Source organism: Diuraphis noxia, unplaced genomic scaffold (assembly GCF_037042655.1).
Source record: "Diuraphis noxia isolate RWA-SAM2 unplaced genomic scaffold, SU_Dnox_SAM2 contig0004, whole genome shotgun sequence".
Taxonomy (NCBI): domain Eukaryota; kingdom Metazoa; phylum Arthropoda; class Insecta; order Hemiptera; family Aphididae; genus Diuraphis; species Diuraphis noxia.
The window spans coordinates 30760287-30774968 of record NW_028301714.1 but is presented as its reverse complement, the minus strand read 5'-3'; the positions used below and the strand labels follow the sequence as shown (position 1 = coordinate 30774968).

At 25.3% G+C, this 14682-nt stretch overlaps 1 protein-coding gene across 5 annotated transcripts in view; it reads right to left on the bottom strand.

Annotated features, from left to right (window-relative positions):
• Positions 1–14682, bottom strand: part of kar (monocarboxylate transporter 10-like protein kar) — a 45125-nt gene that overhangs the window by 14417 nt on the left and 16026 nt on the right. For all 5 annotated transcript variants that reach the window (XM_089226298.1, XM_089226295.1, XM_089226297.1 and 2 more), the window contains 3 exons: positions 7457–7679; positions 3351–3502; positions 2070–2281 (listed from right to left, as the gene is read on the bottom strand). In XM_089226298.1, coding sequence (XP_089082424.1) covers positions 2070–2281; positions 3351–3502; positions 7457–7634 — 542 coding nt within the window. In that variant the 5' untranslated portion in view covers positions 7635–7679. The remainder of the gene's footprint in view (positions 1–2069; positions 2282–3350; positions 3503–7456; positions 7680–14682) is intronic.

The window sequence follows — 14682 nt, the reverse complement described above, 5'->3', positions numbered from 1 at the left end:
TTTTATACCTATATAATTGTACCTATTCTAAAAACATAAATTTTAAAGTAACTATCAAAGTAACCTATCAATTAATTTGTAATTATAAAGGATAATTTAGAATTTTTCATAATTGACTAATTTAGTGGTTCCCAATAAGCATTGAGCCACGGACCCCTAACTAAAACTTAAATTGGACGGAGGACCCCTTATTTGAGATTACTTACTTTTAAATTTTGTTTAATTATTAAAATGAAAAAAAAATTATATATATATATATAATAAATTAATTGTCGACCATTTTAGTGATAATCGAATTTCAATAGTAAGTATAGTAGTAGTTTCAAAATACCTGAAATTTAAATAAAATCACTTCAGTACTATATAACCATGGACCGAATAAAATTATAAAAATGTACATTTAATTGATGTGCTGATCACTTAAATAATACGGTTTTTTTTTAAAGAAAATTGAGGGGAAAGCTGTATATTTATCAGTGAAGCGCTGATCTACATTACGTATATAAATACATAACTCGTAGGTAGTTAATGATAATTGCTTAATTGCGTGTTTATGAGCCAACGCCAATCGCCTCTTATTACAAACGCATATGTACATACACATTTTTAATATTCTTCATTAATGATATTTTCAAAATCAAGAAATAAAAATGTAAATATTTTCCAAATCTTTCAGCGAAACACTAATATTTTCTGGCCCACCACCGTTGACCATTGGATTCACTGGTTGACGACCAATGGAAAAAAATTAATCTAATATTTTCCGAAACGAAAACACTGAACTAAATACATGTGGAAAGCTATATTAATGCATTAAAATTTGACTTTTTACATAAATAATTAAAAGTACTTAATAGTCACTAAGATTCCAAACCTCATATTTCTGAAAATTCCCAAATTTATACAAATATAAACACAAACGACCTATACACTTATAAAAATAACTTCCTTTATATCTGAATTTAAAAACCTAATAACCCCTCTCATATCAGTATATCACTTATTACTAGAGATATTGATCCAATTCTACTAAACAATGTTAACTAATATGATTAAACTAATATAAATTATAATACCAATCCGGCATTTCCCTTATTAAATTATCAGTATTCTGTAGAACGCAAATGAGATAATCTAAGATACAACCAACTTAAAAACATATACTTCATCTTATAAAAACTGACATATAGCACTAATAACAGAAATTCGTCTGACTACTAAAAATATATACATATACCCGGTGATTTCTATATGGAAATTCATCCTGAATCCTGATAGAACTGCAATAATTATAATTTCAACATCAACCCGACATGTCTTACCTCAGTGCCAACAACGTTTTCTATAGTCAACAAACAAATAAGTCTAAATAAACCACACTCCAGTCACGATATTATCAGTATATTGCCCAACTGATCACTTCTCACTCAAAATCAATTAAATCAATCATTCATAAGTCTTAATGCGTTAAAGGTTAAAATGTAACAATTGTAAATATTTCATTCAGATAAAATAGTTTGGTGCGAACAACTTTTCTACAATGCAAACTGAACGGCTGTATTTATATCTGTAATTTTTAAAGTTATTCAGTTGTTTTTGTAAAATAATAAGTACACATAATATTATATAAGTTGACTGCTTTGTGTATGATATGTGATGCACTTAAAATATCATTACCCTTCATATTTCGTCATACACGATATTCAACATTTTTCGAGATCATTTATTTATTTATATCTAAGAAATTTCACACGCTAGAAACTCTTATAAAATCTGAATATCCTGTATTATGACACTCCGCCGGGTTCATAAAACTAATGAGTACATACATGATTATTGATTATATACTCAAGGCGTTCGTGGCAAGATCAGTAAAATAGGTAAGGCAGTCAACTTTTGATAATGAAATTGTATTTTAGGAGAAAACTAAGTTTTTACTGCACAAAATATTCAATTTTAAATAAAATACATTTTAATATAACTTATAATATACATAATATTATATAAATATTTAAAAAATAATAACTTAGGTATACCTAGGAAAAGATACTATTATACTTAATACTAACCTTAAACAGTTATCTAGACCAAATTTAACAAGTAGATGATCTACGATATATGGCATGAACATGGTGAAACATGAGCTGCCAGCAGTGACTATTCCGTTTACCAGACCAAGGTACTTTTTGAAGTAATGACCAAGAATAGCCAATGAAGGCGTATAAGCCAATGATGCACCAATACCATATAATAGGCCGTAAGTTACGTATAATACTTCCACCTAAAATATTAAAATTATATCATAAAATAAAATAAATTAGCAAGTACAAAGAAAAATCTGGAACTAAAACTTAAAAGTATGTATAATTATGTTATGGAAGTTAGATGGGGCGAAACCGGGTGGGGGGGGGACCCGTAACTACGCCTCTGGTCACAGTTGAGTATTTTTTTCCTACCACAAAATCCCATGGATTTAAAACACATGGTATTGTAATTTGGAAATATCAAATACCGCATTATTTTATAAATAATAATATAATAATATGTATTCTAAATTAATGTACCGTCGAAGTATTTTGCCCTATTTCTGAAAATGAGAGATATACATATTTGAGTTAGGCACAAGTGTACAAGATAAAAACAAAATTGATTTTAAAACTATTGTATGTACTTCACAATATCTAGAAGTTTGAAATCAAAAATAATTTATTAGTATTGTTAACAATGGCAACCAAATTTTCAAATAGTACCTATAAGAACATTTAATAAAATTTATTTACTTTCAGTTATTTCAATAGCGTATAATGCTATTTTTTATTTTTAAAGTATTGACATTTAATATTACTCAAAATAACGAAATTTGAAATGACCATAAATTGAAGAGCTTAAACATTAAAAACCTTTTAAAGAATCACTTTCAATATGTAGTAAATGTAAGTAGTAGGTAGTACTTACGTTGCTACGTTACTGATTCCTTAAAATTGTAAATGGTAGTTGTCAGAAAGGTTTAAAAATAATGCTTTCAAAATGTAAAAATCAGTAAGATAATAGTAAAATATTTTTTATTTTAAGATTATTGTACTACAATATTTATACTAGTAAAATTATTTATAAAATATAATGTGCATTATGCTGTTATAATAAGATGGTTGTTTAAAAAAAAAAAAATAATAATCGATTTTAAATATGTTACTGTTTGTCTATAAGAAACTGTAAGTGGAATAATATTATATTATTTTAATTGTTTGAGGCATCAACTACAAGGGTTATTAGCCGACGTTACATATTTAATTTACATTAATTTCTTACATACTTTCTTAATTTCTACATAATATCATATTATAACTTACTTGATGAGTGAAGTATGATGATATTAATAAACTATTAGTAGCAATAAAACCACCTATAAATGTAGTTGTTCTAATTCCTATGCGATCAACGAGAACTCCAGCGATAGGCGACATTAGAAATGTTGTTCCCACTGTCAAAGAGCCAACCAATGCTAAAACCAACAAAATATTGTTAATAAAACATCTAAAATGTGTTGAATATATACATCTAAATTTTAAGTAAAAAGGTATAATATATTAAGACATACAATGGTGATAAAATTGAATAAATCAATATTTTTTTGACGATTGAATTATTTATCATTATTAATATTCATAAAATAAATAATATTAGATTATACCATGTATATACTTTTACACCGATAATAAGCACAATACTATTAGAAAAACAATTAGCATATTTAATGAAGGATAAATTATTTATACATCATATAATAAAGTAAATATATATTAACTGAGGCCATGTATGTTAATAGTTATAGGGATACATTAGGGGAGTTCTTACTTATAAAAGGATTTTTTTTTTATTTGATTATTTATGAATTATGATCAATCACTCCAAAAAGATTCCAACATGTATAAAAATGATGAATACAAATTCGGGGTGTCAGAATCGGATAAATTCAACTCGTGACCCAAAGCTCTTAAAGTTGGTAATTCTAGGATCGGATATATACTTACAAAAATCCTCAAAATACGCTTCTTAAATGCTGTAATATGCTACAAAATATGCACTTAAAGTTAAATCGAAATTTAGTTTAAAATTATATTAAAAAAATAGAATTAATTAGTTAAGCATTTAAAAAAGTATAAAAGAATTATAAAATGGTAGATTCATTAGGTATGTGTCATTTAGTATATTTTAAAGCGTGAAGAGATGATGGATTTTGTAATTTAAATAATGGAATATTTGCAAAAATAAAAGATATTTATATTGGAGATATCTTTATTAAAGTTATTCACGTTCATATTAGAAATAAACGTTTATTTTGCATTTTAAATTTTATTCTTTGAGTTTTAAATTGTTTTTTGTGTTTACACGCGATAGATGTTGGTTTACCAAAAACTTTGTAGTCACGGTAACTAAAATTTCACAAATATTTCAATAAAATTGAACCATTTAAAAGTTTTAAAAATATCTTTAAGATCGATTACGCATGTATTTAAACGACTCCTAATTGGTATTTTTTGTTTAGGAATTTTAGATTTACGAATTTAAATTATATCAAAAATCTCTAGACACAAAATCTGACACTTTTTAATAGTAAACGCACGACATGGACTGAAACCTTTGAGTTATATTATATAAACTACGAATTTATTTATCTATGCTAATATAATATATATGTTATGGGCAAAGTATATAATTTGGGCATTTTATACAAATGCCCTTCGTTTATTGGGCAATATACAGGGTGATTCTTTTATCAAAAAACACTCATTATTTAAAAAGTATTTATTTTTTTCAAAATATTTTCTTACATGGTTTTAAGTTGTTAAAAATCAACGTTTTTATTAAAAAATATAATTTTTTAATATTTTTTATCCTTGTAATTTCTTAAGTTTTTTACTTTTTTGAATGACAACATAGAGTTTTAATTTCATATTCCAAAGCTGAATATTTTTCTAAGTATTTTGATTCATAAAAATTGAATTTAGGGCTAGTATAGTTTATGAGTTATAAGTATTTAAAAGTATTTTTTTTCAATAAAAACTTTGGTTTTTTGACTTGAAACTATGTAAAAAATATTTTGAAAAAAGTCAATACTTTTTTTAATAATTAGTGTTGTTTGATAAAAGAATCACCCTGTAGATAACGGATGAGATGATTTAATGAATAATGACATGTATTTTTATTATTAGAAAATAAAATAAGTTTTTAAATTTTATTATCACTTATTGTCGCATGTACACTGCTCCCGTGACATTTTGATGTACATATTATAATATAACTTATAAATCAGTAAAAATAGTTATAATATATTATGTCACGTACACGCATATAATATGTGGACAAGCGGACATTGGTAAAAATACCATAAGAACAAACAAACTAGTGAATAGTAATGTATAATAATTTGACTTTATTTTAACTATGTTTTACGATTTACCATATTTCATTAAATCATCTCATCCGTTATCTATATTGCCCAATATACGAAGGGCATTGTATAAAATGTCCAGACAATGTATAAAATGCCCAAATTGTATACTTTGCCCGTAACATATATATACGTGTGTTGCATATAAGTATGTAATCTTATCTTTTGCAATAACGACCGGTCCGTAATTTTATCGATATGTGGCTGTGAACGTGATAATATGACAAAAACAAATATATGCTATAAATAAAAATAATAAACACTATAAAACTACAAATATGCATTTAACTACATGCATCTAATAGGTAAAAATGTTGATATATGCAAAATACAATTATTGATATTTTAATAAGAATGATCTAAATCAGGGACAATTTTCATCAGATTTCAAAAATCTTATTCCAATATGTGTTTGTATCATAAATAATTGACGACTAAAATATCGAAATTTATAATATTAACAACAATAATAAGATTTATTTTAACGCAACAAAATCGATTATTAACTCATATAACAGTTATAACTCTCTCTTAAACTTGATTTTAAATTGTAAAATTAAAGAAGTCAATAAGATTTATTTAAGGAATTTATATGACCAAAGCTAAAAAACACTGACATAGTGACTAATTGTAAAGAAACGCTAGATTACCAATTACACTTAAGAGGCGCTATACCCACACGTAGTGTTGTCTCCGTCTTACAAGTACGTAACATAGCAAATCTTCGTTTAGCTCCGTTAGATTAAAAATGAAAATTAATTAACATACTAAACATTTTAAAGATAATAAGAATAATATTATATGTATTCGTATGTTGGGGTTTTACGATAGTTCAAATTTTGCATGTTTTGAGTACCTATATAATATAGCGTAAATTAAAATGCTTCTAATACACTAGAAAAACTGAACGGAGGTTAATTGTTTTTAAACTAACAAAGTTAACGTTATGTGTTGAACGTAAATTTGATATGTTACGCACTTGCAAGACCGAGATAACACATATGCGGGTATGGCGTTCTCTCAATTCTCTACAAATAATACGCGTATTTATTTTTATTAAATAACAAAACAATAATAATAATTAATAACCAATTGTCTGTTAAAAGCCATTTTGAATAGCTAAATTATTAAATAGTAATCCCAAATATTAAATAACAGAAATATTTAATTTTCATAAAAAAAAAAAATTAACATGATGTACTTTAAGTAAAAATATTACAATTAGTTAAATTCTTAAATTGAAGGGGACTATAAGAAATTCAGAAACCAATTTTTATCCGAAAACCAGGCCTTTGATTAAAATAAGAATTACGAGTACACCTGTAAAACAACAACACAAGGTTAGCCCGTACAGGAAATATATTATTTAGAGCTGTATGGTTTTTATTTTCTGTATAAAAGTACTTCCTAAGCTATATTTAAAGTTTTATTTTGAAAATTTCTAAAAATAGAATTATCTGGACACTGGACGGACCCCTCCCCTTCAATTTACATAATATTTTGAAATAAATGAAAATTTTTTAAATAATTTATCAATATTGAATTAATTTAACGAAAGTGACTTAAGTAAAAGATAACTTACTTTCGCACTTTATTTACTTTAATGTGTTATAATATAGAAAAAATAAAAATAAATTATTTTGTCATTGAATTATTAAAGTGAGTTAGTGAAGAGAAAAAAATAAAATGAAATATGATGTCACAATAGTTAATATTTAATCTGTTGGTTAAACACAAGCCTTATAACTTTATATACAGTCGAATACTCTTATTTTTTGAATTAACAAATGACCTTATCAAACAAATCGTTTATGATTAAATGTCTAAATTGTGTAGTAACAAGAAATATTAAGACTAATGTGAGTATAATAATGTATTGTAATATCATTGTGTTTCGTTTGAAAAGAAGAATGGGTAACTACCGTTATATTGAGGCGTTTAACTATGTTCGAACATGGAATGTAATATAGTCCATATGGGATGTAAATCAAATAAATTACTTACATGCTTTTGACGCTGCTTCACCGACACCAGCATCCTCTAGTCTTTTCAAGAGATATACATAAGTCACTGAATAGGAATTGATAAAACTAAAAACAAGACCATTCACTAAGAAACTGGCTAACACTACGATACACGACCGTATAGTAGCTTCAGGTAATACCCTTTCTTGGTTGTTCATTTTTAAAAATGTATATAGATGTAGTGGCAAATTGAAAATATCAACCTAAAAAACATAAATATAAAAGTATTAAATAAAACGAATTTTTGTATACAATATTTAACATAAAAGCAATGAATAAGAAACACAAATAATGATAACACACTCTACACTTCTACAGCGTAGCAAATTATGAGTATAATATACCATTATAATTAATTGAAAACATTTGGGGATTTTATATTTTTAAAATATTTTGATAAGTTACTATGAATAATTTATAATTACGTCTAATGAATGTATTTATAAATCTATACAATATTTTGTTTTATTTTTTGATGTTCTAGAACAGGGTCTTTCGAGCTTTTTGGATCTTAAGTCGCGACTCTCCAGTTTCCATGCAAAAATTAATATTTTATGTTCAAAAACAATATTTTAAACAAAAAATTTATATTGTATTAGTTTTGGTGCTTTTGAAAATATGAAATAATACATAACAATAATTTGATACTTAAAACAACAACTAATGAGCCAGACTTAACAAACTTTCAAAGACATACAAAGCCAATATTCCCATTGATGTAACTCTTTATATATTTATATCTTAATGTATCGCTTTTGATGTAACCGATTAATTAATAACTGTGAAATTGAATAATTATAGCTGTTAAAATTTAAAAATAAAATTATTTTAAAAATATTATGAAAATTTTTAGTGATGGCTCTTTAAAGTCAGAAAAATTTTGTACATTGTAACTTTTGGCTATTCCGTCAAAAAAGGTTGCCGACCACTGTTCTATAACTTCAACAAATATCTAATTTCATGAAATTATTTTATAGTTTTATACAATAACAACTTGAATTGTAGGTTAGGCCAGTATAGGTTACTACCAGTAGATTACTTTTTTTATTAATTTCCTAATAAATTATCATTTTAGTTTGTATTAATAATAATTATAATGAGATGGACATTTTTTCTAAATTTAAATCACAATAACTGTTATACTTTAATTTAGTTTGGCTTATATTATTTCACAACATATTAATTAAGTATATTTTATACATCTCTTTTTGTTAATGATCATTATAATATATTGTTTTTTATTTTTGTTATTGTATCTATGGATAATTGTTGAGCTATTATAGTTTTGTACTAAAAGCTAGTAAAAAAAAAAACTGTTATTCTTTAATAACGTTAAATATGTTGGGTGTATAAATGTTGAATGCAATTACTGGGAGTTCTAAAGCTCATAAATCATAATTAGATTCCATAATATTGAGTTATACAATTAATGCATGTCATGAAATGTAATTAGTATTTCACTATATTTAAACTATTTAAAAAGAATCAAAATAAAGTTAGAGTGACAAAATTCACTGTATAATATATAATAATATAATTTTTATATTATTCAAAACATTTTTTTCTCCAAACAAATTCAATAATTTTAATTTTAATAATAGTACCTACCTAGTTTATACTGTATAGTTATTTATTAGATTCATAACAAAATATAATATTATACAACGATACAAAATAATATCACAGAATATATTCTGTGATAATATCATCAATTTATGGGTTCATTAAACTTTCTACGAATATAAATATTTGTTTAGTAGTATATTTTAATGTAAATTGTAGAAAAAATAATTTTATAAAATAAGTAAGAGCTAAAATAAAGTAATACGTTAAAAATTGACATGATAATATTATTGATTTTTTTACATTATATGCCATTATGTATTTATGTAATATCCAAGAGTTAAATCCAAGAGATAAATCACACTGATTGAAAACATGGTATATAATGCTTGTTCAGTAATATCAAAAATATTTATGTATTTTCCATATTTTCCATATTTTTCTTATTTATTCATTAAAAAAATGATTACATTTCGGAGGCTATATAACACGATTGAGCATAAAAACTCTGCGATGTTGCTATTTTAAATTTTGAACTATACCATACAAAAAATATTTACTTAAATAACTATTATTATTCAAAACATGATTTAAGTTAAAAGTTTCCAATAGAATTGTTATATTATTATATCTATATTGAAAAAAAATTATTTTAATGTACTGAGTGACAAATAGCTGGTGATCGAACAATACCAGTATAAACAAAGATATTTATCAGGGTATTTGTGAAATGGTTGAGGTAACTAGTATATGCGTACTCAGTGTACCCAATGAAGATATTTTTGAAATTTTTTTCAATCTTCAAAGTCTGGGTTCATTCATCTTATTTTTAGAACATTATCGTAAATGTGAAAATTAACACCCAAGTTGTATTATTTGCAAAATTCACATACGAATTGAGGTGTCAGCGCGTTTTTATGCTCGAATCGCCGACTAAAAAAAAATTGTGTGACACGTCGATTCGTATGATAAAACTACAAGGTAAACATTGGTGATAGTTATTTATTGTCATTTAACATACATGATCAATCAGTGCATTAATTTACATTGCGTCAACTAATAAAGATAAAATAACAAAACTAGTGTCGATAGAGTTGTAAATGATTGAATTTAACTAATTTAAGTTGGGTATGTTTTTTAGATGTAAAGGTAATGAAATATGGTAACTTGTACCCGCAATTTCATAAGTCATAAGTTAGAGATAAATGAGACTAACTATTGTTGTGTTCTTATTTATACTGAAATTTCAGTTTTTGGATATCGCAGTAACATAATTATTTTTACTCGATAAGATAAACTTTTCCTTTTGTACTTATGGTAAATGACAGCAAATAACTATCATCAATGTGGTGTCACCTCGATTCGTATGAGAATTTTGCAAAAATACAACTTGAGTGTTCATTTTCACATTTAAGATAATGTTCTAAAAATAAGATGAATAAACCCAGATTTTGAAGATATAGAAAAAAAATCTTCATTGGGTCATCACACCGAGCACGCATAGGTATACTATAGTTACCTCAACCACTTTAGAAACACCTGTATATGATTTTGGAATAGTTACTTATCTTATTTATCTTATATTTCCCCTCCCCCCAATAATAAATATTTAGAATTTGGCATCTATAACATTTAGCACATTACGTATAAAACTAATATTTATTATTCGTGAACTAATTTATCAATCAATAAATAATCGACTACGTCGATAAAGCTAGACTCGACTCATGACTCGTTTAAATTTGGTATCATATCATTATAATTATCGGTAATAATACATGAAAATAATAAATTACAAAACATAGACAAAGTGAATGTGGCAACGTCGCATAAAATATTCAATGCTCGATCATGTTGCTAATAACTAATAAGGTATTCGTATTATTATTATGCTCAATCGTACTTTGCCAGTTTCGGGGTTTGTTGTGCGTATAATCAATATCACACATAACTTTAAAGTTGTAAGTCAATATCACGTACAAATTGACTTTATTGACTTATGTGATTATGTGAACTATGATTAGCTTATAATTTGTAAATTTCATGGTGTAATATAGAACACAATATTACACGTCCCAAGTATGAAATTTAGGCATACAAATTGAAAATTGTATAAATTCACAGCTATAAAACACATTTTTTCTTATTTCGACGAACTTTGAAACAAATTTAAAATAAATTTTACTAATGTATAATAATATGTAATGAACAAATATAATAATTATTTTTCAGTTTTCATAAAAATTAGTGTTAAATAGAGTAGAATTTTATCTAGCAAACGAAATTGCGTAAATCATTTTTAAAAATAATTTACTATTTATTATTGAACTGGAATTCAAATTTAACACGTCTTCCACTTTAGCGACTATTCAATGGTTATATTTATATACACTCAAAACCGATCATGTAAAACCTTAACAGCAGAATTGCAGAGAGACTTTTAAGGTTTTATTTTGTTAATTATAAAAAATGTGTAAATGTGATAGGTAGTACATACTACATACTGAAGAATATAATGGAAATACTTATAAATGAAATATATATATAGTGTGTGTGGGCAAACTGATGGTATTAAAAATAAGTCATCTTTTTATTTTTTGCTTGAATTATTTATGTTAGCCTTTTAGATTTTATTTTATTTATTTATTTGATAACGAGATAAAGAAATACATTACAATGAATAATGGATATAATATATCAATATAGATATATGATAATTTTGTAATAATGCGTATCTACGTGTTTGGTTTAATTAATCAAGCAAAAATTTTATTTTGAACGTTTATTTAATGCTCTTCTTAAAAAATTAATTTTTTGCAACATAATTAATGTCAGATATTTATCTAATAATTGGGTATCGTAGTACAAGTATACACAACCGTACACAACTAATATAGGTAATATTCATACAATTTCATAGATACTACCTAGTCTATATACAGGATGTCCCGTGAGGATATATCCATTAGCTGTAGAGGGGACTCCCAGTCTGGATAAAAACCATTTTATTTATAAATTAAAAAAATCATTAAAAAACATGTGATTAATGGAAATAAAATGTTGGAAAGTCAACATTTTCAGCTAAATAAACTCTATAAAATAGGTATCTTTATTTTTTTCAAACATTTAATAAAATTTAAAAAAAATACAATATGTAACCCCTTTTTATGCGAGTCTAATAAAAAACAAATTTACGATATATTGATTATCTCAGGAGATATCACAATGAGTAAATCTTCGCGAAACAACACTCTGTACACTAAATTGTTCAAATTGTAACTTATATAAATTTAAATTTAAACAAATTTGGCACACCATTCGTTTATAGATATAAATAATTGCAAAATATACAACACATACACTTTAAAGAATCTATTATACAATAATGCAATAATTGTTACGTTAATAACTTAATTTGAAATACATCAAAATCACGATTTGTTTATTCTATTTATACATTATATAATTATTCATATTATAATATAATAAATGATCATTATGCATACATTCATTAATTATAAATATATACAATATTTTACACGATACGTCAATAGGCAGCTAGAACTAATAAAACTATACATCAAATATTCAAATCTTTGACCATTAATTGAAGTGTAGTAAAGTTTACATTCGTAAAAAATCTCAAATATTCTAAATTATACGACGTCATGAATATAGAATATTTTAAATTATAATATAGCTGAGCTTATCAATCATTATTTTTATTTTTATTTGATTCACTAGTGGTGCATGATGATGATTAGTGATTGTTGATTGGAGTCTGGAGATGAGTAAATACTTATTCACCTCTGATCAAAATTCATCATTAGTAATGATATTGGCAAAGACTACCTATCTAAAATAGTTTTATTTAATCTATGATTTCTGTAAGATGATTGGCGAAATATTAGTCAATCCGATATCAAATGATCCAAAAATGTCATAATTTCTAAAAATCAGTTTCTAAAAATAATTATTTCTGGAAAAACCACAGACCAGTAATTAATTACATTATTGTAACCGACGTGGATCGACGACAGATAACATTGGGATTAAAATTCAATCAACAGTCACCGTTCGTGCTTTTCGAACTCCCTAACCTATACTTTTTTTGTTTTGTTTTAAAGCTTCAACAACTTAGGTTTTTAGCCTACATTTGATCCAAAGTTAAACAAGAAAGATTAATATACATTACATTTTGGTATGAATTTATTATTTATAATGGAGAGTTTAGAGTATAAGAATAACTTGAACAGTATTTAGTTGATCGTTTAATTGCGTGTTTGTCGTTATCGTCTATAAAAGAAATAACTACAATCGAGCAAACCTCAAAAAGAAATACATTATACTATTTAGTTATGGCATGTGGATGATACTTGTTCTTATCAAGGAAAATTGACATGCATTAAATTAACGTCCTGGATCTAAAAATGTGACATTTTAATTAACTCTAGGATTTATTGGATGTCTAAAATCAATATTCAGATGTAGATCATCATGGCCAAAAACTAAGAACGGTATTATACAACATATTGTTGGTATTATACAATTATCTGGAACTACTGAAAATGAAATACACTTGTTTGAGGTTAAAGCAATGTTTTAAAAAGAAAATTTACAAATTTAAACGATTTAGTACTATTGTGTTTATAAAAAGTTAATTGTATACGGATTGTTTACTTTCGTAACATTCAACATTTTTTTTTTTTTAAACGGTTGTATCTCAATATTCTCAACAGTTGAAAAAAACCAAAATAACAGAGCTCTGCATTTACCAATAAACCCGAAGTCTCCATGTGAAGTTATATAATTGGTAATCAGTAAACAATAATACAATAATTATTTCGTAATAAAATAGTATTTGAAGTCATGCTACTAATTCTGATACATCGCTAGTACAAAAATAAAGGAACTAATAAAGGCGGCGATTTTCGCGCAAGTACGGTGCAAAAATATGCAACGTGCATACATAATGTATTTTATGGCAAAATATTCGCGCGTTGATTAAATAGATAAATAAAAGCCATCTAAAGGACATTCGTAAATAGTGTGTAGTTATGTGAACAATGATAATTATATTAGTATAACAGATTATAGAGTTATAGATCATATAGAATCTGTTGGTCATGATATATATATATATACACAATATAATGGACTATTAAAAAAAAAAAATGTATTATGAACCTATTATTAAATTTAAATACCGTTTAAAAAATAACATATGGAATAATATGTATATTGTATACACAGTGACACAGGTTAATTTATTAAGATTGATACCCAATGCATTAATATTAACATTTTATAAATTAAAAAAAGGTCCTTAAATTAGTACATATTATATTTTAATTTATAAGCCACGTACAAAAGGAAATATATAATGAAATTCCGAAGATAAAAACGGCATTAATAAACATTTTTATCTAAATTTTCTACATAACAATGTAAATAGATAAATAGAAAAATCAAAGAAAAATTAAATAATTTACCGAAGTGTAAACAATATAACAATAAACATAAAAAAATACGTGGAATACAATATTTTATTTAAGATTTTTATAAAGCAAACCAGAAAAACCATATTTAGGTAATGGATATCGCATTAGTGTTGTTATATTATTTTATGCGACTTTCTTCAGA